We start from the raw sequence: 25,432 nt of genomic DNA, 5'->3' as shown, positions 1-25,432 counted from the left end.
GTAAATGGAATAGGGAGTCAATGGAAACACTCACAACCGTTGACACAGAAGGTATCATTGACTGCCCAGATGAGACAGGACATAACATGGTGGCTACTAGACTCCACCCTATCAAAAGGAGCATTATTCAGTTCCCCTCCACAACGCAGTCTTAACCACAGATGCGTCTCGCAAGGGAAGGGGAGCACATCTCGATTTACGAAACGCAAGGGTTATGGACAATCTCGGAGCAGAACCTGCAGATAAATTTATTAGAACTCATAGTGCATTTCAAATCGCTCTGAGTGTTTCAAGATCACCTGAAAGGTCGCAGGGTCATGATATATATATGAACAATCAAGTAGCAATGTTTTACATCAAACGAGGGTCAGGTTCATGGTCCCTTTGCAAGGAGACCCTACAAATATTCAAACATGCTCACAAACATTGCATACATCTGCAAGCAACTTACCTACCAGGAGTGGCAAATACAAGAGTGGACAAGTTAAGCCGCATCTTTCACCCTCACGAATGGGCACTCAATTCGGATGTAGCCCAAGACATCTTCATACAGTGGGGGACACCTATGATCTATTTGCAACAGAGATCAACGCTCAAGTTCCCAAAGTCTGCTCAATAACAAGCTAATTCAGAATCGCTCAGGACGCCTTCCTCATTCCGTGGACGAGAGGCCTCCTGTTTGCCTTTCCTCCCATACCACTCATAACAAGGACAATTCAAAAGTGCATAACAGACCAAGCTCAACTGATTCTCATAGCACCGGCTTGGCCGAGACAACCATGGTACAGTTTCCTTCTCATACTGTCCATCACGGACCCAATTCAATTACCGAATCACCCAGATCTTCTATACCAAGATCAAGGGATGCTCCTACATCCACTACACTCATCTCTTCATTTGACAGCATGGAGATTGAAAGGCTCCTTCTAACAGAACAGGGAGTTTCCACTTCAGCACAGTTCATCTTGTTAGAATCCAGGAAAAACTCTCAAGGAAAAATTATAGCTATAAATGGAAACGCTGTTCTACCTGGTGCATTTCCAAAGGTGTACCACCATTGGACTGCTCACCTGAGCTACACATGGATTATCTTCATACACTTTACATAGCGGGCCTTGCAACATCCTCCATTAGAATTCATCTAAGCACCATAGGCACCTATCATAGACCAGTTGACAATATTCCTATCTCCAATCACCCCTTACTCTCTCGTTTCATTAAGGGGTTAACTCACCTTTGTCCTCCGATCTCTAAGCCTCCAGTTCCATGGAACCTCAACTTAGTTCTGGAACAGCTCATGCTTTCCCCGTTTGAACCCATGGACTCCACACACATTAAATACCTCACATGGAAAGTGGTATTCCTGGTTGCAGTAACATCAGCACGACGAGTTAGTGAATTACAAGCCTTGGTCCATTACTCTCCATATTTGCAGTTTCATCACCAAAAAGTAGTTCTACGAACTCACCAGTCATTCCTTCCAAAGGTAGTTTCGCAGTTTCACCTCAACCATAAAACTGCCCATCTTTTTCCCTAAACCTCACGCAAATGATAGGGAAAAATTATTGCATACATTAGATAGATGTATGTATTTATTTTTAGTTTTTATAAACCGACGTTCCTGTATAATATACATATCACACCGGTGTACAAGGAAGTAAAACTGTCGCCTCGGGGGCGGCTTACATTGTAACAATTAACAGAAACATAAAGGAGCTTAAAGGAGCATAAATGAACTTAGGGGAGTTTAGAGGAGTTTACAGTAAAACAATCATGACTAAGTTTCAATAACGAACTCTTCAGGAATTTATGAACAGGGGGGGGGGTCAAAAACTGTCAGAGGCTAAACTGATAAAGTAGATCTTCCTGCTCTTAGTTCTCCGGGAATGCTTGTGTGAAAAACCAAGTCTTTAGTTTCTTTTTGAATGTATTATGGCAAGGTTCAAGGCGAAGGTCTGGAGGGAGCGAATTCCAGAGTGTGGGGCCCGCTGTGGATAGTGCGCGTTTCCTCAGGGAGGTTTTTGCAAGCTGGGTGATTAGCATGTTCTTATACGCACTTCTGGTCGGTTTCTTGGAGGTGTGTAGCTGGAGTTGATAAGTTAAGTTGAGAGGAGCTATGTTATGTAGGGCTTTGTGTATCATCATGATGGTTTTAAAGTGAATCCTGTATTTAATTGGTAGCCAATGAAGCTGCTGGAGGATGGGGGTGATATGTTCCCTTTTTTTGGTGTTTGTGAGAATTCTGGCTGTGGCGTTCAGTACCATCTGAAGTGGTTTGGTGGTGCAGGCGGGAAGGCCCAGAAGGAGAGAATTGCAGTAGTCCAGTTTTGGGAGTATGGTGGACTGTAGAACCAGGCGGAAGTCTCTGTAGTGTAGTAGTGGTTTTAGTTTCTTTAGTATTTGCAATTTAAAGAAGCATTCTTTCGTGGTGTTATTTACGAACTTGTTGAGGCTGAGTCTGTTGTCCAGAAGTACACCCAGGTCTCTTACTTGTGGTGAAGTAGAGGTGACAGGACATTGGTTAGCCGTTGGAGAGATGGGTGGGAGGTAATTTTCAGGAGCTATAAGGAGGATTTCAGTTTTGTTTGTGTTTAGGACCAGGTTGAGGCTGGCGAGTAGGTTGTTGATTGCTGCGAGGCAATTATTCCAATATGACATAGTTTTGTGTAGAGATTCCGCTATAGGGATGAGGATTTGTCATCCGCATATAGGAAGTGTGTTAGCTTGAGGTTGGTAAGAAGGTGACAGAGTGGGAGAAGGTAGATATTGAAAAGAGTGGGTGAAAGGGAAGATCCTTGCGGTACCCCCATCTTGGATTCTATGGGGTGAGACTCTTTGTTTACTTTGACCTTGTAGAACCTGTTTTCTAGAAACTATTTGAACGCTGATCCTGTAATGCCTATTTATTTATTTATTATTTATTTTATTTTATATACCGGCAACCGTTTGCACATCGTGCCGGTTTACAAGTAACTTATAAACAAGGAATATATAGGCGAGGCCTTTACAAAGAACAATATGTAACACAGTAACAAAGCAGATAACTAAATAACTTGGGGAGGGAGGGATAGAGACAAAAGGGGGGGTGGGGGAGGGTGAGAACAGATACATAAGGATAAGATATATACATGGATTTGAGGAGCAGATGGTATGTACACTGGTTATATATGGAATTGTATAAGTGCGGATAAAAACAGACACATTATTTTAAAGTAAGGGGTTGAATGAAGTGTTTGAAGTTCTTAGAGGGAAAGGGGGTTAAGTGTTGGGTGTGGTTCCTGGAGGGGATTAAAGGATTTTAGGGGGGTATTGGTGAGAGATGAAGGTTGGGTGAGAGTGTTAGTAGGTGGTGAAAATGATTGGGGGTATGCTTGGAGGAAGAGCCAGGTTTTGAGATTCTTTTTGAAAGTGGGAGTGGAGGTTTCTGTGCGTAGGTGAAGAGGCATTGAATTCCAAAGGGAGGGGCCTGCGAGGGAAGGGCTCTATTGGTGGTGGAAATGAGTCTTGTGGATTTTATGGAAGGAGGAATAAGGGTTCCTTGGAGTGATGAACGGGTAGGTCTAGTGGAGGTACGAGGAAGGAAAGGTGGGTTTAGCCAGTTGTAATGCTCGTTGGTGATACTTTTGTGGATGCCTATATCAGTAAGACGCTGAAGTAGGCACGCGTGGCTCACGGTATCAAACGCTGAGGATAGATCCAGAAGTGCGAGGAGGCAAGGTTGACCTTTTTCCAGATTAAAGATAATAGTGTCTGATAGTGAGGCTAATAGGGATTCGGTGTTCCGGGTCTTACAGAAACCAAACTGGTTTGTGGTGAGGATGTTATCGTCGAGGAATTCTGAAAGTTGTCTATTTACAATTTTCTCCATAATTTTGGCAATCATTGGCAGGTTTGCTATAGGTCTGAAGTTGGCTGGGTCTGTAGTGGGAAGGTTAGGTTTTTTGAGGAGAGGCTTAAGCATTGCCAGCTTGAGTTGATTAGGGACTTGGCCTTCAGTGAGGGAGCAGTTAATGATGTCTGCCACGGGTTTGGCAATGATATAAGGGATGGAGCTCAGCAGATTGGAAGGAATGTGATCCAAAGGATGGGATGAAGGCTTTATCTTCTTGAGGATGTTCTCTCTTTCTACGGAGGACATGGGCTCGAAGGTATCGAGAGTCGCTTGGGTTGTATTAAGTTGTTGGCCGGTTGGGTCCGATGGTTGAGAACTGTAGGAGGTTGAGTAATTTTGAGTGCGGTGACGGCCCATTGAGGGGGGGCGACGAGTGTGGAGATTTGTTTGTCAAAGAAGTCTGCCAGTTCGTTGGCTTGTTGAGAGCTTGTTCATCTGGTATGATGGGCGTGGATGGTTTAGTGAGGGCTGATACGTAAGAGAAAAGGGCTCTTGAGTCTAATATGAAGTGGTGTATCTTTTTGGAGAAGAATTCTTTCTTGGTTTTGATGTCGTTTCTATATGCGTTTAGGCATGATTTGAAGGTAAGGAGGGTTGTCGTAGAAGGGCTTTTCCACCATTTGTTTTCCTTGCTTCTGGGTTCCTGTTTGCGTGACTTCAGCTCCTGGGTGAACCAAGGTTTCCTGTTGTCTTTGTCTGGATTATGAGATTTTGTCATCATGGGGTACGCTTGATCTGCGTGCCCCATGATGATTGCAAAAGAGCCTTAGCATACTTCAAAGAAAAAAAGATTCGGACCATCGGGTCTCTCAACTCTTTGTATTGTTCAATCCAAAGGCATCTGGGCTACCAGTGGCTAAACGCACCATCTCCAGCTGGATAGCACAATGCATCACGTTCTGCTACAACAAGCAGAAACTACAGCTACATTCTGTTCCTAATGCTCATCAAGTAAGAGCAGTGGCAGCTTCCTTGGCACATCTTAAAAATGTACAGCCCATAGACATTTGTAAGGCAGCTACATGGTCATCGCTCCATACCTTCACATCTCACTACTTCCTTGATCAACAAGCAGCCACTGATGCGAAGATAGGGCAAGCAATTTTACAATCTTTATCCTCGTGTTCACGGTGACTGCCACACTATTGATGATCACATACAAACTAATATGTATCATAACATGATCGGGAGCTTGGGACTCCCATGACAGCATGGCTAATTCAGCCCTGCTATCGACGGGGAAAATAAGTTTGCTTACCGTAAACTGTGTTTCCGTAGATAGCAGGATGAATTAGCCATGCTGACCCACCCACCTACCTGGCAGTCGCCGTCTTTTCGACTACACAGCTTAATCACAGACTGAGGAGAATCCGTTACTTTCCTGCGCGGGAACACACGTGCAGCTGCAGAGACCAAAAATCTAATCTCTGCTTTGTGAAGCTCTGCCTCCCAGGTCTGATTGACAGATCCCATGACAGCATGGCTAATTCATCCTGCTATCTACGGAAACACCGTTTACGGTAAGCAAACTTGCTTTTACTGATCGTAGCATATCCAGACTAAAAAAACTAGCAGGCCATGCCAGGAGCATAGCCCAAACAATTTCTTGGCACATCAGGGTGGCAATTATATTCCTGATGTACATGTATGCAAAGGGGAAAAAGGAAGATGAGTTCAATATTCCAGCTCACTGATTAACTTTTTCATGAATTTCTGTAATAGATCATACATGTTTGAAGCATTTTTTCTCACATTAATAACACGTTTAAGACTCCTGTTATGTTTCTAAGAAAAAGGTTTATTGAAATCTTAAATATCCTTGAACCTAGCAAATTGGTGACCTGAAGAGGATCTTAATTGCAGGCAAGAATATGCCAGCACACTCTCTGTAGGGCAGTATTGTCTGGCATGCATACTTTATTTATAGCAGGTAGCTTAAAAGTAATGATGTCTATTTGGAAGGTAACAAACTTTTTGAGCCAATGATTACAGCTGTATATAAACTTAAACCTTCAACAGTTACCCTGTCATTATTTGTAATGCTTCTCCTGCAAGCCACACCCCCCCCAAGCATAACTAATGTTGCTATAGATTTGTTTTTTTTCTGCTTCTGTATTAGGATGGACTCTACTACTGCTATTGTTTCTGCCTCTCCATCGGGAAATGGTGAAGATTCTGCTGGAAGGAACGGAGGAAGCAAATATCCCAAACCGCCAAGCACCTGTAGCAGTGGAAGCAACAGCAGTGGCTTGTCCACCCCCGAGAAGCTCCCAAGCCAGAGGATAGGGCACCATGGTGATTGCCGGGAGACATCTGTGCTTGAGCCCTCTGGCAGAGTACCTTTGACCGTAGGATCTTACCCGAACTCTAAGAGCTTCCTTGGCATGAGAGCCCGGGAGCTGTTCCGCAACAAGAGTGAGAGCCAATGTGATGAGACCCTACCCATTCACAGCCTTTCGCAGACTTTAAAAGCTGAGCTGTGCAAAGGAGCAAGCAGTGAGACCAAACCTGCTCCGGACTTAGAAACCTTCCCCCTGCCTGAGTCTCATCAGGACACACGAGCTGGGCAGCTCCATATCATGGACTACAATGAGACTACCCAGCAGAGTTAGAAAGGAAGAGCCTGTCAGTGTTATGTATTTTCCCTATCCTTGGAGTGGGTGCAGTGAGAACCTCAGGGCTCCAGTCTGATTTAAGAGTGACTTGCTCATGCAGCACAAGGCACCTTCAAACTCTGATCACAATTAAAATCATTTTCAGCATCTGGAAGACTGAATAGTTCTGCCTTTTTGCCTATTCTCTCCCTACTCCATCTCTGCCACTCCTTTACTGAATGAAAAGACACATGGGCGAGGGAAGAGGGCACAATTGGTTACTTTGTAAAGAGCTTTTGGGATGAATTCAGTGCTTCATTGTTGAAGCTAATGTGTGCATATAGCCTCTTGATTTTTGATATTTGTTCAATTTTCTTTTAGCTGAAATGTGCTGGGACATTTCCAGTTGCTCATGGTTCAGATGGGAAGTGTACCTGGGCTTTGCAACCACACTTGCATGTCCTGGTCTGTATCCAGCTTTTTATTTTCTTTGGTCTTCATTGGGTGTAAATTCCTACATGTTCCTCCATTCACCACCACCACCAATTTGGTGACAAGAGGGTCAAAAGGCAAAGCTAACTGTAATTACATCTTCATCTCCAGGGAGATCAATTTTTAAATAATTATCCTTGGGATACCCATGAACGCCATTCCTGGAATCCCTGATTTTTACATCTAACATGACAAGCAGTACTGATGTAGTGGAATGCTGCTGCCCATGACATTGGTACATTTCCAAGTCAACGAAACAGTGTCCCCCATAAATGTATAAGCTGCCCAACCCATTAACTGCGTCTGTGCAAATTGGCTATGGTATAACCAACCAGTAGAAGGTCAGTGGGTTTAGAAACTGTTTTAATCCATCGACTTGGAAAGCAGTTTATGGGGTGGGGGTGGAGGAAGAAGGTACATCCACAGGACTGAGTAGGTATGAAGAGCAGGTGTGATAATCCTATTTTGGAATGAAGAATGTACAGGTAACTTCTAGACCTGGAGCCTTTTCCTCTCTTGCAAGCTGAATTGTTAAATGTTGCACTGCTTGAAACATAATTTATCTTTATGCCAATAGGCTCAAATGACAACTTGGCATTTCTTTTTGGGGGGGGGGGGGGGAGGTGGAGTAGCAGCAGCCAGTGTCCTGGTGTTCTTAACACCATGTCAGGTGCTCCTGTGGGCTTATTCTGCTATGGCAAGAACTCCTCTTTCCTGTCTAGTCCAGGATGGCATAAAGTAGGCGGGACTTCAGGCTTGCCATCTCCCCTCCCCCCACCACGGCTGAGAATGTGGCATTGCTGCAGTCTTTGGGTATTGTCTGAGCAGTGGTAGTGGTTGTCCTTTTCCAGTTGCAAGTGCAGCCTTCCTTACTCCAGTGCTCTAAGCATGATGTGAAACACAGTTTGGGTCCAACTTGCCTTTGCACAGCTGTATGCTTTATACTAGTTTCTTGCCCTTTGGGCTTGTCATGTGGTGAAGGTGACATTTTAACAGTTTAGAAGCACTTTATTTTTGTCCCAGATCTAGAGTTCCTTGTATCTGGGGTGGTTGAGATGGATTCAGTAATGGTAACTCTCAGTAACTATAAACTAGCCATATCATAGAAACAGTGGTTTTCTTTCACTCATATTGAGCCAGGTCCTTCCAAAAAATCATCTCAGGTTTTCTGCTGTATGGAGAAACAGCATGCCTTCAGCCAGAGGCTGGAGAAATAAAACTGTCATGTTAGAATTAGAACCAGTTTATATGAAATATTTGTAAGGGGCTCCTGCACCCTCCATACAGTAACTTCATGAAGGTGAGGTTTTGGCAGAGACTGGGAACACAAGTGCTGTTGATAAGAACTGGAAGCTGAAGCAGTCAGATTGCAGTGGTTTTCTAGCAGGAAGGGCATAATACATTGGGCAGTACTTGCCTGTTATCCACAAGTAATATAGTTAAAGTATCTATATATATAAAACCAGTATTTGCGTTTAATTCTTTTGATCATTTTGACTACACTCATGAGCTTGGGGCCCAGTCAGTTTCTCATTTTGTCACCTGAAACCAGAAGGTCTAAAGAATCAAGTAATGAATATTTATTTAAAAGGCTTTATGCTAGACACCTATCCAGTCAATATGCATCATTGCCACTACTATGCAAACTGTGATCTGCTGCTGTAAGCAGCATTGACTTTGGGTTAAAATAGGCTCTTGTGTAGTTTTCTGCAAGATCCTTTACTCTCTTCTAGCCAGAAACCATCTCAGGAGCTCAAGGACTAGTAAAAAAAAAATATGGCTACCCTCTGCTGCACACTCTGAGCCAACTGATTTGTCCCTTCCTGGATAGTAGGAATTTTTCTTCTTCCCTCAGTACTAGAAGAAAATTTAAGAACCTGATGGATAGGGTCAGGATAGTCTGTGTCCATTCAGACCTACGTCGAGGGTGAGTACAGGCCGCTTACAAAATGCGATCATGCACATATAATTTTTCTGGGGTTAAAAGGGCTCTGATCAGGTGCACTTTTATTGTGTCTTTGAAAATGATTGGTGCCACCCTTAAATTTAATCCTGGTTACAAAGTCCCTAGGTAACCTCATTGATCCTTACCACTGAATGCTCTGCAGACACATTTTGGAAGGTAAATGTCTGCATCGCCATTGCAGCAAAGGAAAGACTGACTGTATGGGGTTGGAAATAATGTTTAACTTCATGGACCACAAAGAATGTAGTGAGACACGTTTCTGCAGTGTGAAAACCTTTTTAAGTCAGCAAATCATGATGTGCATTGCTCAGTGACTGGCTGCTTAAAGGAATCCGATTTGTGAAGAGGGAGTAAGATTAGTGTGTGGTTTGTTTTTTTTTTAAATGCATTACATTTTAGTTAAATCATGAATTTTTTCATCCCTTGAATATAAACTCTCATTTCCCTAGCCTTGCTGTTGTAAGCATGTTTAAAAAAAAAAATATTTTTTTTTAAATGTAAGGCAGGGTGTAAAAGTACAATCGAAGTAAAATGAATCTAAACCAAATACTTTGGTTCAAGTTTTCCACGTTAGAATGTTCTAAGCTGGTGAAGCAATGGCTTGTGTAACTGTGAACAAATAAAAATTATATCATTTTGCACTATTTTGGGTGTGATGTGGTACTGTCAGTGGAAGAGCAGTGAAGCCAACAGTTTAAGTGGAATCATCTCTTGCAAGACATTCATGCATGTTAGCAAAAGGAAGCCTGCATAGCCCTAGCCAGATACCAGACTCTTGGGTTTATCCATGGATTCAACTATGTGCTGGAAATGTGTAAATGTTGCCTGTGACTGCTAAAGAATGCACTTCATCTTGCAAAAGAAATAGTCTGGTTAAAGTCAGTTTTTGGTTATTTTTGAGCATTCAAAAAATAACAAATCTAATTTAAAACAAAATGCTGAGAATTTTTTTTTTATTTTATTTTTTAAATTGCATTGTTGTCTTTAAGGGGAGGTGATAGGGTGAAAGCAGTTCTATCTGAGGAAATGATGGTGCCTCATCTTTGCATTTTTATTTTTTCCTGGCGGATCTTCATGTTCATGCAGGCAGAAAAACCTGAAGCCACAAGTCCAATGGAGTGAGTCGTGGCAAGGTTGGTGTCTTGTCATGCTGCAGCACTCCTGAGCAATTGTCCAGGGCCTAATGTGCATCCTCACTCAGAAATGAAGTCCTTTTTATCCAAAGAGAATCCAACTGCTTTTTGGTACACAGCTGAGGCCGATCTTTTCATGATTACTGAAAGGGAGTGGGAACAGTTACTTTGGAACAATGTGAGCACAAGCAGGTAAAGTGACTTGACCAAAGTCATGTAAGTAAAAAGCTGAGATTAAAACAAGAGGGCTGACTCTCTGCTTCTTGCTTTTAATAACTGAACCACTTCTTGCTATTGGAGGCTGGGTTGCATGCAGAAGGCATCAAATTATCACATTCATATCTGAGTAAAAAGTAAATTGAACTGTACACTCAGGGCTAAAGAGCCATCCTCTGTGACATGCATAAAGCAATACCTTCAATAGAAAAAAGAAATAAAGTGGAATCTAGTTCATGATTAACTTTTTTTTATTTTTCCAATTTGCTTTTAAGTATACCTCTTTTTATATAGTGACTAATTAGAGCCAAACAGGTTCTTGTATTTAGGGTTTATAAAAATCTGAAAATTAGATGTGAATAGCTGAGAGCAACTCTAGTGTTAGTGTACATCTATGGTTTTTGTTCTTACACATGCTGTATCTGCAATTTTCATTTGTGTTAAATTTATTTGAAAAAGGAACTCACAAGTGGATTCCACTATATTCATATCCTTTCTATTGAGACCCTATACTACTAAAGCTAGTGCTATTGCTGTTTCTGAAGATGTGCAATGCTCTTCATGGTATGCCCTACCCATGGTCTGGATGTTTTCTTTATGTACAGAAACAATAGCCTGTATCACTGCAAAAAAAAAAAAACAAACCAGCCACCACCTGGGTGAGATGTGCAAGGTAGCCCCTATAGGGGAAAATGGAGTAGTGGTGAGCCAGTTACAGTTGGCACAGATACATACTGTAACATAGGCCATGCATGATTGCACAAAAAAGGGGTAGTTGAGGTAGGTGCAATGGCAGGAAAACAATCAGCTTGTAAAAACTGATATTGGCACTAACCCAGCCTGCCATCTTTTCTTATGCTAGGCAAACAGTTTCTGATTCTTTCCCTGTGAACTTTACTTCTATGAAATTCCTCACATCCACTTGTTGAATGGCCCAGCATGTTTCCATGGAGGATTCATGAGCCCTGTGATGCTCATACCATTGGCCTCTGTCTGTTTCTTGTTTAGGGATTTAGGTGCAGCGGTCATGCTAAGCAAGGTTTGAATGCCAATAGAATGGGTGGGGAGCCTACGCCCTCCGGCCACGGCCTGCCTAGCTCCAGTGATTTTGCCTTTCAGATTTTTTACCAGCGGGTCGTGCCGTGGCTTTTCTATTTGGGCTACTCCATCCTTGATGAAATCCAGTGCCATAGGAATAACGCTTACTATGCCTCCATAAAAGTTCTTGGCCTCATCACAGCTCAAGCGATTCACTACATCATGGGGGTATCTGCAGGGTTTGAGGATGGGAGGAAAGGAGGAAAAATAGGATTATATTAATAAACACTTTCCTAATCTACATTCCAGTGCCACCTACCTATTGCAGTAGGCCTGTTACCTCCATCATGAGGTTAATAAGCCTAGTCCCTTATGATTACAATTAGACTGAATTTGACTGTTCAGATCAATGAATGATACATTACAGTAGCTGAGCCTTTTTAGGGTAACAGAATATTTTCAGGGAATGGTGTTCTGACAGTAAAAATAAATTAATTTTATTTTACACTAACTGAATAAGGGAACTAAAATTAAAAAAAAAGTTTTCAAGCATATCTCTCTAAACCAGCACAAGCTGCTGCCTCCTAGCTAAGCAATTGCTCAGTACCTATTAATATATGAAAAGTAGTCTTGACTGGATAGACAGGTGCCTACCCTGTGCTTTTCATGTTATAGTTGTGAGGTATGAGGCTAGTGTTGGCTTCATACTCTTATTTCAAGGCATTTTACATTAGTTTTAAGGAACTGAAGCCACACTCAAGAGGAAATGGGCTTTCAGCCTCCCCTTACCACATGGTAGCTGACTTACTTGGCCCGGACAGAAGTGAGATCAGAAGTGGGGTGCAGGAGCGTTTTGCATTTGGAGACAGGTGCCCCTGACTTGTTGGTTTCAGGGTGCTTGGTTTCCATTCTTGTGCAGTACTTGTTCAGGTCTGAGCAGGTATCCAGGAACATATTGAGGATGCGTTTGTCAGTCAGGTTATGACAATTATTATCCAAGTAGTGCTGCACCTATAACCACAGCATGTGAAAAAATGGGTCCTGATGAGGAAAAACACATCTTCCAAGAAGATGTAATAACCTCAACAAGCAGTGTGAAAAATTATAATTGCAGATAAATTGTCTGTTTTAAACAGCATTCCCAGTGACTGGCATTCGGGCATTTTTAATGTGCTGGTTTTCAAACTGAAGTATTAGTTTTATACCATGGATATTTTGACTTCAAATTGGTCCCTAAGGGACACTCCCCTCCCCCCCCCCCCCCCCCCCCTCCTGTATAGAAAAATTTAATGTCTTTTATCTCACTTTTTTTTTCCTAGTGCCTCTGGGTCTGTGTTTAAAAAAAAAAAAAAAAAAAAAAACCCCCAAAAAAAACCTCCCTACCAAAAGCAGTGCAGGGATTGACATTTGTTTGTTAAATGCTACCACTGTGCACCAATGAATCCCTTGCCGCCTTTGAATACTCAGTTGAATGCAGAGTTGCCATGAAAAGCTGCTATGAGGCAGAAGTACTAGCTAATGATGAGAATTTACTTTGAAAGGTATTCACTTTTGAAGGGTGATAATGCCACCAATAGCACACACACACATTTACAAAGTATCATCTACATTATAACTTGACTAATTTTGGTAAATGCACAAAAAATAAACTTTATAAATCTTTTAAACACAGTTGGTCCACTGAACTTTCAATAGGAGTTTGGCTCAGGTGCAGTGCAACTTTATGATCTCATATGACATAAGAATTAACATTCCAGGTGTGGTTTGTCTTAATTCACAGGCCTACCATCACATTTGGCACAAGCTAATAATTTTTTTTTTAGCCAGAACATGTCCCTTTGCTAAGCCATGTTGTAATGAATTGTGAAACTGGCTCATGTTTAATATTTCCAGGCCAGTCAAATATTTCTTTTCTGGCTTTAGCTAGCCTGTGGTAGTCTGATGTCCCTCTCGTTGCTCTTCTGGCAGGAAGGGACATGGCAGCACGGAAAGCTTTAGTACCTGGCTAATGTTTTTCACAGGATTGATCTTGTCATGAGCATTTTCTCGAGCATTATCTAGGGCTCTGATAAATATGAACTGCTGCTGCCGGAAGACTTTGCAGCGGTCCTCCAGGTTCTTCAGGGTCTGCGGTGCCTCACACATCTTTCCTCAGTTGACCTTGGTGGGAATAAATGACCCTGGGGAAAAAAAAGTAGCCATATCTTGGATGATCAGCATGTTATTTAATTTAGTCTGTAATTTTATTTTGGAGATCTAGTGCAAATCTGGGAAAGACTCTTATACTGTGTAAAGGAGAATAATCATTTTGATATATGTGACTGTGTGACCTGGTAATCCCAGTCTTACTCCTAGTGGACAGGGGCTTGCATTACCTCGCCATGGCTGCAGACTCAGGAGAAAGGTTAAGGAAGACTACATGGGTATGGTTTCTGCTCATGCTTTGAGGACCTACCTGCATGGCATTGCCCTTGTTTGTATTGGATCTGTGGCTAAATAGATTTGTGGTTTCTAGTCCTAGTAATCTAGCTTCTTTTACAAGCACTAAATTCTCTAGCAATTTTTAAATGTGAGAACCCTTACCTGCTCCAAAAACAAAGTTTTTGGCACCTAGACTGGGTAATCTTTTATACATCTCCATTCCATCAAGCTTGTTTCTAACAAGGCACTGTAACTTATTCTTAGAAAAAAAAAGTTTCTGGTTTTGTAGAAAACACTCAAATTATCAATTTTGTTTAAATATATTAATGGCTAAAATTGTTACATATAAATATATTCAGAAGATCATTTTATTGTTGAAAGGAAAATTCTAGACTAAGGAGTTGGTACAAAGGAAGTAGCAGTCTCTGCTAACCTTGAAGACATTTTTTCATAAAATTAGTGCTATGCCCTTGTAGTGGAGGCAATGGGAACGGCATCAAAATTCAAAAATGCATGGTAGAAGCAGAGGATTGTTTAGTGGCCGGTAAGTGAGAGAAAGGTAGAGATTATAAAGTGACAACAGTGTTGCAGTAGAAGACTATGGCATGTCTTTCCCAAACTATACCAAAACAATGTGAGAACAAGTTTTCACTCATTTGCATGGTTTTTATTTATGTAAAATTTAAGCAACTGAGATGAATAGTTACAAACCAGACCATCTAGCTTTTTCTTCTCTTTGGTTCCCTCCTCTTCAAAAAAAAAAACCAAAAAAAAACTATGCTTAAATCAAGCTATGTATTTAGTTGTAGAAATTATTTTGCTCCTGCTGTTTGTTCTACTAGGCATTTCTGCCACTTCTAGAGCCTATGAACTCTGTAGGTATTTATTAGAGATGTGAATCGGAACCGCAATCTGTTAGGATTCTGGTTCCGATTCACATGTGGGTTTTTTCCATCAGGCCCAATTGCAGTTTTGTTTATCAGCTGTGCCTGAGCCGATAAACAAAAAACCCACCTGACCCTTTAAAACTAATCCCTTTGCTGCCCCCCCCCCCCCCAAAAAAACATTTTACAGGTACCTGGTGGTCCAGTGGGGGTCCGGGAGCGATCTCTCCTGCTCTCGAGCCATTGGCTGCCACTAATCAAAATGGTGCCGATGGCCTTTGCCCTTACCATGTGTCAGGGTATTCGTGCCATTGGCTGGCCCCTGTCACATGGTAGGAGCAGTGGATGTCCCGTGCCATTTTGGTGCTGGCTATCCAGTGCTTCCTCCACATGACAGGGGCCAGCCAATGGCACGGATACCCTGTCACATGGTAAGGGCAAAGGCCGTTGGCCTGAGAGCGGGAGATTGTTCCCGGGACCCCCACTGGACCACCAGGTACCTGTAAAATGTTTTTTTGGAGGGGGGTTGGGAGGGTGGGGGAAGCAAAGGGATTAGTTTTAAAGGGTCGGGGTGGGTTTAGGGGTTATTTGTGTGCTGTTTTTCTCACCCTCCCCCAAAACGATAAGAGAACCCCCACAATCAATATTGTGGGGTTTTCCTATCGTTTCGGGGGGAGCCCCTGCTTTCTGATGATTTTGAAAATGTCTGATATTTTCAAGTGGCCGAAGCCAGATTCACATCCCTAGTATTTATACTACTATAGAAGGCTCAACTAGCTACTCGAGGTGAGGTTTAGGTATTAGTGTAGGGGTTAGGGGGCTATTTGACATGCAGAGTGCAATGTATGAACAGAACAGTGCATTCTTGTGAAGATTTGATGACCTTCGGAGTGAGGAAACTCACCCAACGATGAGATTTGTGCAATGTTCTCTCAATCTAGCTTGCACCAAACTCCTCCCCTTTCCTAATTTGTATCACACCATGCATTATATTGTTTTCGCATGCGTTAAGGTGCTTTTCGCATGCAAAAATACCATCTAGCACTTTGATAATGATGCCTTAGCTAGTAAGCTCTTGGAAGGAGGACCTTGTAAATGCTGGTTTATCTTCTACAACACACTTATTCCAATTATAAGTATAAAATTATATTATTATTAAATAATGCTTTTCTCCTTTCTCTTGGGGAAGCTCATATAGTAGAGTAGGTCACTAGAACACATGATGCAGTCTTCAGGTAGTTGCAAGGTTGAGCCAATTTGCAAAACCATAAGATATGTCATGCTGGTTCAGACCAAGGTCTATTGAGCCCAGTATCTTATCTGTAACAATGGCCACGTCGGATATCAAGTACCAGGTGTTCCCAAAGTGTAGATCTATTTTTGTTAGTTGCAGAGCTGGCAATGGCTTTTCCTAGCCTTCCTGGTAAGGATGGACTTCCCCTCCCCCAGGAACTTGTCCAAACCTCTTCCTATGCTAGTCACCTTGGCCACATCCTTTGACAGCAGCTCCACAGCATGATTGGGCACTGAGTGAAAAAGTATGATTTGTTTTAAATCTGCTGGTTGTTAGTTTTGTTGACTATCCCCTTGCTTTATTAAAGGGTAAAAAACCATGGTTTACCTGTCCTACTCCACTCATGATTTTATAAACTTCTATTATGGCCCTTCTCAGTTGTCTCTTCCAAACATCATCATAAGAACATAAGAAAATGCCATACTGGGTCAGACCAAGGGTCCATCAAGCCCAGCATCCTGTTTCCAACAGTGGCCAATCCAGGCCATAAGAACCTGGCAAGTACCCAAAAACTAAGTCTATTCCATGTAACCATTGCTAATGGCAGTGGCTATTCTCTAAGTGAACTTAATAGCAGGTAATGGACTTTTCCTCCAAGAACTTATCCAATCCTTTTTTAAACACAGCTATACTAACTGCACGAACCACATTCTCTGGCAACAAATTCCAGAGTTTAATTGTGCGTTGAGTAAAAAAGAACTTTCTCCGATTAGTTTTAAATGTGCCCCATGCTAACTTCATGGAGTGTCCCCTAGTCCTTCTACTATCCGAAAGAGTAAATAACCGATTCACATCTACCCGTTCTAGACCTCTCATGATTTTAAACACCTCTATCATATCCCTCCTCAGTCGTCTCTTCTCCAAGCTGAAAGTCCTAACCTCTTTAGTCTTTCCTCATAGGGGAGTTGTTCCATTCCCCTTATCATTTTGGTAGCCCTTCTCTGTACCTTCTCCATCGCAATTATATCTTTTTTGAGATGCGGCGACCAGAATTGTACACAGTATTCAAGGTGCGGTCTCACCATGGAGCGATACAGAGGCATTATGACATTTTCCATTTTATTCATCATTCCTTTTCTAATAATTCCCAACATTCTGTTTGCTTTTTTGACTGCCGCAGCACACTGAACCGACGATTTCAATGTGTTATCCACTATGACACCTAGATCTCTTTCTTGGGTTGTAGCACCTAAGATGGAACCCAACATTGTGTAATTATAGCATGGGTTATTTTTCCCTATATGCATCACCTTGCACTTATCCACATTAAATTTCATCTGCCATTTGGATGCCCAATTTTCCAGTCTCACAAAGTCTTCCTGCAATTTATCACAATCTGCTTGTGATTTAACTACTCTGCACAATTTTGTGTCATCTGCAAATTTGATTATCTCACTGGACGTATTTCTTTCCAGATCATTTATAAATATATTGAACAGTAAGGGTCCCAATACAGATCCCTGAGGCACTCCACTGTCCACTCCCTTCCACTGAGAAAATTGCCCATTTAATCCTACTCTCTGTTTCCTGTCTTTTAGCCAGTTTGCAATCCACGAAAGGACATCGCCACCTATCCCATGACTTTTTACTTTTCCTAGAAGCCTCTCATGAGAAACTTTGTCAAACGCTTTCTGAAAATCCAAGTATACTATGTCTACCGGTTCACCTTTATCCACATGTTTATTAACTCCTTCAAAAAAGTGAAGCAGATTTGTGAGGCAAGACTTGCCCTGGGTAAAGCCATGCTGACTTTGTTCCATTAAACCATGTCTTTCTATATGTTCTGTGATTTTGATGTTTAGAACACTTTCCACTATTTTTCCTGGCACTGAAGTCAGGCTAACCGGTCTGTAGTTTCCCGGATCGCCCCTGGAGCCCTTTTTAAATATTGGGGTTACATTTGCTATCCTCCAGTCTTCAGGTACAATGGATGATTTTAATGATAAGTTACAAATTTTTACTAATAGGTCTGAAATTTCATTTTTTAGTTCCTTCAGAACTCTGGGGTGTATACCATCCGGTCCAGGTGATTTACTACTCTTCAGTTTGTCAATCAGGCCTACCACATCTTCTAGGTTCACCGTGATTTGATTCAGTCCATCTGAATCATTACCCATGAAAACCTTCTCCATTACGGGTACCTCCCCAACATCCTCTTCAGTAAACACCGAAGCAAAGAAATCATTTAATCTTTCCGCGATGGCCTTATCTTCTCTAAGTGCCCCTTTAACCCCTCGATCATCTAACGGTCCAACTGGCTCCCTCACAGGCTTTCTGCTTCGGATATATTTAAAAAAGTTTTTACTGTGAGTTTTTGCCTCTACAGCCAACTTCTTTTCAAATTCTCTCTTAGCCTGTCTTATCAATGTCTTACATTTAACTTGCCAATGTTTATGCTTTATCCTATTTTCTTCTGTTGGATCCTTCTTCCAATTTTTGAATGAAGATCTTTTGGCTAAAATAGCTTTTCACCTCCCCTTTTAACCATGCCGGTAATCGTTTTGCCTTCTTTCCACCTTTCTTAATGTGTGGAATACATCTGGACTGTGCTTCTAGAATGGTATTTTTTAACAATGACCACGCCTCTTGGACATTTTTTACTTTTGTAGCTGCTCCTTTCAGTTTTTTTCTAACAATTTTTCTCATTTTATCAAAGTTTCCCTTTTGAAAGTTTAGCACGAGAGCCTTGGATTTGCACACTGTTCCTTTTCCAGTCATTAAATCAAATTTGATCATATTATGATCACTATTGCCAAGTGGCCCCACCACCGTTACCTCTCTCACCAAGTCCTGTGCTCCACTGAGAATTAGATCTAAAATTGCTCCCTCTCTCGTCAGTTCCTGAACCAATTGCTCCATAAAGCTATCATTTATTCCATCCAGGAATGTTATCTCTCTAGCGTGACCCGATGATACATTTACCCAGTCTATATTGGGGTAATTGAAGTCTCCCATTATTACTGCACTACCAATTTGGTTAGCTTCCCTAAATTTCTCTTAGCATTTCACTGTCCATCTCACCATCTTGACCAGGTGGACGGTAGTATACCCCTATCACTGTAGTCTTCCCTGATACACAAGGGATTTCTACCCATAAGGATTCAATTTTGTATTTAGTCTCATGCAGGATGTTTATCCTGTTGGACTCTATGCCATCCCGGACATAAAGCGCCACACCTCCTCCCGACTGCTCCTCTCTGTCATTGCGATATAATTTGTACCCCGGTATAGCACTGTCCCATTGGTTATCCTCTTTCCACCATGTCTCTGAGATGCCAATTAAGTCTGTCATCATTTACTGCTATACATTCTAATTCTCCCATCTTACTACTTAGACTTCTGGCATTAGCATACAAACATTTCAAAGTTTGTTTTTTGATTGTATTTTTATTCTGCTTTTTAATTGATAGGGATAAGTTAGAATTTTTTAGCTCAGGTGAGTTTTTAGTTACAGGCACTTGGACTACTTTTCTAATTATTGGAACCTCACTGTCGGGACGCCCTAATTCTAATGCATCATTAGTATCCTTTAAAGATACATCTCTCCGAACCATGCGCTGCTGAGCAACTGTCGGCTTTCCCCTTTGTTCTAGTTTAAAAGCTGCTCTATCTCCTTTTTAAAGGTTAGCGCCAGCAGTCTGGTTCCACCCTGGTTAAGGTGGAGCCCATCCCTTCGGAAGAGACTCCCCCTTCCCCAAAAGGTTCCCCAGTTCCTAACAAAACTGAATCCCTCTTCCTTGCACCATCGTCTCATCCACGCATTGAGACTCCGGAGCTCTGCCTGCCTCTGGTGACCTGCGCGTGGAACAGGGAGCATTTCAGAGAATGCTACCCTGGAGGTTCTGGATTTAATCTTTCTACCTAAGAGCCTAAATTTGGCTTCCAGAACCTCCCTCCCACATTTTCCTATGTCGTTGGTGCCCACATGTACCACGACAGCCGGCTCCTCCCCAGCACTGTCTAAAATCCTATCTAGGTGACTCGTGAGGTCCGCCACCTTCGCACCAGGTAGGCATGTTACCAGGCGATCCTCACGCCCACCCGCCACCCAGCTATCTACATTCCTAATAATCGAATCACCAACTATGACGGCCGACCTAACCCTTCCCTCCTGGGCAGTAGGCCTTGGGGAGATATCCTCAGTGCGAAAGGACAATGCATCACCTAGAGAGCAGGTCCTTGCTACAGGATCCTTTCCTGCTACATCCGGTTGGTGCTCTCCCATTTTGAGACCTTCTTCCTCCAAGGCAGCACCAGGGCTGCCAGTCTGAAGTTGGGACTGGACTACTATGTCCCTGAAGGTCTCATCTATATACCTCTCTGTCTCCCTCAGCTCCTCCAGGTCTGCCACTCTAGCCTCCAGAGATCGGACTCGTTCTCTGAGAGCCAGGAGCTCTTTGCATCGCATGCACATGTACAACTTCTCACCGGTGAGAAGCAGCTTTTCCATTTATTTTTGTTTCTCTTCCCTACATATTGTAGTTTGGCTATGTCTGTCTTTTTATTATTATTATTTTAAGATGGGGCAACACGAGCTGCACAAAATACTCAAGGTATAGTCACAACATAGCTAGGTACAAAGGCAATATATTTCCCATTTTATTCTCTATTCCATTTTGGATCGTTATTTTATTTTTGTTTGTTTCCATAGACTGATGTGAGGATTTCAACATATTGTTCACAAGGATGCCAAGGTCCTTTGTGGGGGGTGGGTGGTGGTAACACCCATTACAAAAGTTGGCATTGTTCATCTGTAGTTGGGTTTATTTTTCCCTATGTGCATCACTTTTCATATTAAATTTCGTCTGCCATTTAGATGTCTATTCTATCTTGCAAGGTCCTTCTCCCGTTCCTTGCCGAATGTGGATGTTTTAATAGATTTGAATAATTTCATGGTATGTGTAAATCTGATCACCTCACTGGTGGTTCCCTTTTCCAACATGGTTCCATTGAAGGTAACAAATTCAAATTTAATGATGATTCTCATAATCGCTACTTTTTTCCTTTGCACCTTTTTAGCATCCTTGCAGAAAAAAAGTCATGTCATGGCTGAGACTGACTTACCTATGCAGATATGGAGGCGAGTTGGATCATGCATGCCCCTGGCCTTGTTGCCGGCATTGGTAGTTTAGGTCATTCCCCCAGGCCTTCCCCTTGCTGACATTCCTCCCCTTCTAGGCGCAAAAAGAGCCTGCAACCAGGCGCGGGACCTGACTAGGCAATAGTTTATTTCGTTGCTTAGTTACCTTGTGACGTCCCGCGCAACGCCATAGCTTCGGTTAGCAACGCTCCTGGAAACACGTGCCACAGGTTTAGATCTTGGCTCGGGACCGTGTTAGTAATGGAGTATGGAGAAGCTTGGGGTTAAAAGCCAAACCCACAGCCCTACAAATTTTATAGCGCTGAAAAAACAGCCGAGTGTTGGCTAATGTATTACAAGTCACAAGTTTTCGGATTTCTTTTTCACTTGCCTTTGGCTGTCCAAAATAAAAATCCCTTTGTGTCTGTATTGATCACAAAATAAGGATAAATTAGCATGCTTTCCAGAAAATACCAAAGTGGTGTAGAAAAACTTGAACCAGAAGGAACAAAAGAACGTTCATTCGTATGGTGTGGTGGTTTGTTTTTAAATCTCCAGTCAGTCGAATAATAAGGTATCGCCTACAACGAGTTTGTTGACTTTTAATCTGTTGGCATATTTATAAGCCTTCAGAACTTTTTGTAGAGAAAATGTTCCATTATTGACTAGCTTCAGATGTGTTTTGTCTTTGTGCTTTATATAGCTGGAGTCATGGTAGCACGTTTCCAGAACAGTAATTGGAAATCATTGGCAACTTTTATGTGGTTTAGATTTTTTTAGCAACATATTGATGCAACTTAAAATATAAAACAATTATTTACTTTGTCCACTACTAATGCAATGTAGTGCATATTGCATAGGGGTGATATTGGGAAAAGAATTTGAATCAACATCTCACTTAAAACTTTGTTCTTGTTGATCCTACTTAGAGGAAAAAAGTGAACAGCATGTTGTGTTTATTTAGGCATTAAATTTATTACATGCCTGTAATTTAGAATTATAATATGAGCAAGGAAACCTGGTTTAATTACTGTAATGATACATAAAAGATTCTCATATAAAAGTATTATATGCTGGTTTCTCTAAATAAAGTTTAAAAAAAAAACACTCCATGTGAGGTGCAGTAGAAAACTTCCGGTACAGGAATTACAACCATTACCATACTGCCTTAATTTAAAAGAAAAACAACTAAGCAGCTGAGTAAATATGTCTTCGGCTCGATTTACTAAAATTTTTATCCCATTCTGTGTTTCTAAACAAAGCTTTGACAAACCGGAAGTTTGTAAATAAATATTTAAAATGCAAACTTTGGGGCTGTTAAAAATCCCTTCCTCAAGAAATTAATTTCCCTAAATTGAAGGTCATTTTTCTTCGGACAAAAAATAGTCTGGTTTGAAGTCAATATGGAAAGTTGGACCTGAAAATAAATTGTCCTTAAATTAGTTACTGATCCTCTTGGAATGATTTATTTGATTTTGAGCCCTAGTAATGGGAAGAGTGTAGTAACTTGGAAGATATAGTAGGCCAGATTGGAAAAACTGAAAATTTGTAAATCACTTGGATTGGTATACACCCCAGGGTTCTGAAAGAATTTAAAAAATGAAGTTTAACCTATTACAAGTAATTTGTAACCTATTATTAAAATCATTGTTTCTACCTGAAGCCCAATGTAACCCCAATATTTAAAAAGGGCTCCAGAGGTGGTCTGGGAAATTAGACTGGTGAAGCTGACTTCAGTGCCAGGGAAAATCATGGAAACTATTATAAAGAATAAAATCAAAGAAAATATAGATAGACATGACTTAATGGGACACAGCCAGCATGGATTTACCCAAAGGAAGTCTTGCCTCACAAATTAGTTACATTTTTTGAAGGGGTAAATAAAGGTGAACAGGTAGATGTGATGTATTAAAATTTTCAGAAGGTGTTTGATAAAGTCCCTAATGAGAGGCTTCTAAGAAAACTAAAACATCATGGGATAGGAGCAGATGTCCTTTTGTGGATTTCAAATTGGTTAAAAGCTAAACAATAGGGTGCCTCAGGGATCTGTACTTGGACAGGTGCTTTTTAATATGTTTATAAATGCTCTGGAAAGGGGTACGATGAGTGAGGTGATCAAATCTGCAGATTACACAAAATTATTCAGAGTAGTTAAATAACAAGAGGATTGTGATAAATTGCAGGAATGTGGATGAGTGCAAGGTGATGTATATAAGGAAAAATAACCCAGCATGTAGTTCCTCGATATTAGGTTTCATATTTGGAGTTACCACCCAGGAAAAAGATATGGGCATCATAGTTGATATTACACTGAAATTGTCAGCTCAGTGTGCTGTGGTGGTCAAAAAAGCAAACAAAATGTTAGGAATTATTAGGAAGAGAATGACATAAAATGGAGGATGGCATAATGCCTCTGAATCACTCCATGATGAGACCACACCTTGAATACTGTGTGCAATTCTGGTTGCTGCAGCTCAAAAAACATATAGTGGCACTGGAGAAAGTACAGAGAAGGGCAACCAAAATGGCTCCACTATGAGAGAAGTTTAAAGAGATTAGGGCTGTTCAGCTTGGAGAAGAGATGGCTGAGGGGGGGATATGATAGAGGTCTACAAAATCGTGAAAGGACTTGAACAGGTAAATGTGAATCAATTAATTACTTTTTCAGATAATACAAGGACTGGGGCGAAGCACTCCATAAAGTTAGTAGTTAGCACATTTAAAACAAATTGGAGACTTTTTTTTCACTCTGCACAATTTCTTAGCATCCAGTCAGATGAATCTGGAACAAGGGGGTTATGCACTTCTACCAGCAGCTGGAGATGGAACAAACTGAAGTCACAGTATATATATACCCCTGCAGTGATATCAGCCTGCCAGTATTCTCTGTCTCCAGCAGATGATGGATGTGCATTCCCTACTGGGGATTGCTTTGATTTGAAACAGGAGAAATGAGGAAAATAAATTTGCCCCACTCTCCTGCGGAGATAATAAAAGGTCCCTCTCCCAGTTGAGAATTCCTGAGATGATTTCCGTGATCCCTCAGATAAGTGCTTTTGGTCATGTAGCTGTTTTTTCAGCTGGCGATAATGTCTCTGATGTCAAGGTGGGCGCCCACCTCAGCACCAGTGATCATCAAACGGTATGGTTTAATATCACTAAAAGAATATGGAAAAGAAGCACAAAGACCAGAGTTTTACAGTTCAAAAACACGGACTTTGAGGAAATGGGGAAGTCCTAGAGGAAGAACTAAATGGATGGGAGAATGAGAGAGATGTGGATCAGCAGTGGACCAATCTAAAAGGAGCAATCACCAAGGCAACTGCTCTATATGTTTAGAAATGTAAAGAAAGCAAAAGAAAAATGAAACCTATCTGGTTCTCAAAGGAGGTGGCTGACAAAATTAAAGCTAAAAGAACAGCATTCAAGAAATATAAAAGATCCCAAAGGGAGGAGCACAAAGAAGAATATTTGATTCAACTGAGGGAGACGAAGAAATTAATCAAGTTGGCAAAAAGTCAAGCGGAAGAGAGGATTGCCAAGGAGATAAAAAAAAAAATGGTGACAACATTTTTCAGGTACATCAGCGAAAAGAGAAGTCCAAAGTGGTATAGTGAAATTGAAAGGTGGAAATGATCAATGTGTGGAGAGAGACGAAGAAATGGCAGAAATATTAAACGAATACTTCAGCTCTGTGTTCACTAAAGAAGACCCTGGAGAAGGACCATCTCTACACAACAAGAAACTGGAGGGAAGTGGAATAGATGAAAATCCTTTTACAGTAGAAAATGTATGGGAAGAGCTAAAGAATCTGAAAGTGGACAAAGCCATGGGGCCTGATGGGATTCATCCAAGGATAGAGGGAGCTCAGAGATGTGCTGGCGGGTCCGCTGTGCGACCTGTTCAATAGATCCCTAGAAACGGGAGTGGTGCCGAGTGATTGGAGAAGAGCGGTGGTGGTCCCGCTTCACATGAGTGGGAACAGAGAGGAGGCTGGTAACTACAGACCGGTTAGCCTCACTTCGGTGGTGGGAAAAGTAATGGAGTCACTGTTGAAAGACAGAATAGTGAACTATCTACAGTCCGGAGAATTGATGGACCAGAGGCAGCATGGATTCACCAGAGGAAGGTCCTGTCAGACAAATCTGATTGACTTTTTTGACTGGGTAACCAAGAAATTGGATCAAGGAAGAGCGCTCAATGTCATCTACTTGGATTTCAGCAAAGCTTTTGATATAGCTCCGCACAGGAGACTGGTGAATAAAACGAGAAGCTTAGGAGTGAGTGCCGAGGTGGTGACCTGGATTGAAAACTGGTTGACGGACAGAAGACAATGTGTGATGGTAAATGGAACTTTCTCCGAAGAGAGAGCTGTTTTAAGTGGTGTTCCGCAAGGAGGAGAGACAGAAGAATCTAAATATG

General features: G+C 41.6%; 2 protein-coding genes across 5 annotated transcripts in view; one reads left to right on the top strand and one right to left on the bottom strand.

The window, feature by feature from the left end:
- TSC1 (TSC complex subunit 1) overlaps positions 1 to 9,588 on the top strand; it is a 178,302-nt gene extending 168,714 nt beyond the window's left edge. For all 3 annotated transcript variants that reach the window (XM_029611266.1, XM_029611268.1, XM_029611267.1), the window contains exon 22: positions 6,012 to 9,588. In XM_029611266.1, the coding sequence (XP_029467126.1) occupies positions 6,012 to 6,504 (493 nt within the window). In that variant the 3' untranslated portion in view covers positions 6,505 to 9,588. The remainder of the gene's footprint in view (positions 1 to 6,011) is intronic.
- Positions 9,589 to 10,188: 600 nt separating this feature from the next.
- Positions 10,189 to 21,149, bottom strand: SPACA9 (sperm acrosome associated 9). Of its 2 annotated transcripts, none has more exons than XM_029614251.1 (5): positions 20,995 to 21,149; positions 13,333 to 13,511; positions 12,140 to 12,342; positions 11,500 to 11,563; positions 10,189 to 10,220 (listed from the first exon to the last, which is right to left on the bottom strand). In XM_029614251.1, exons 2-5 carry the CDS (start codon positions 13,474 to 13,476, stop codon positions 10,218 to 10,220), a joined length of 414 nt encoding a protein of 137 aa, XP_029470111.1. In that variant the 5' UTR covers positions 13,477 to 13,511; positions 20,995 to 21,149; the 3' UTR covers positions 10,189 to 10,217. The 2 variants fall into 2 exon arrangements, with proteins under 2 accessions (XP_029470111.1, XP_029470110.1); XM_029614250.1 differs by having other exon boundaries at positions 11,422 to 11,563; positions 20,995 to 21,148.
- Positions 21,150 to 25,432: the final 4,283 nt, after the last annotated feature.

The sequence above is a fragment of the Rhinatrema bivittatum genome, chromosome 8 (assembly GCF_901001135.1).
Source record: "Rhinatrema bivittatum chromosome 8, aRhiBiv1.1, whole genome shotgun sequence".
NCBI lineage: Eukaryota > Metazoa > Chordata > Amphibia > Gymnophiona > Rhinatrematidae > Rhinatrema > Rhinatrema bivittatum.
This window is presented reverse-complemented; position numbering and strand designations above follow the sequence as displayed.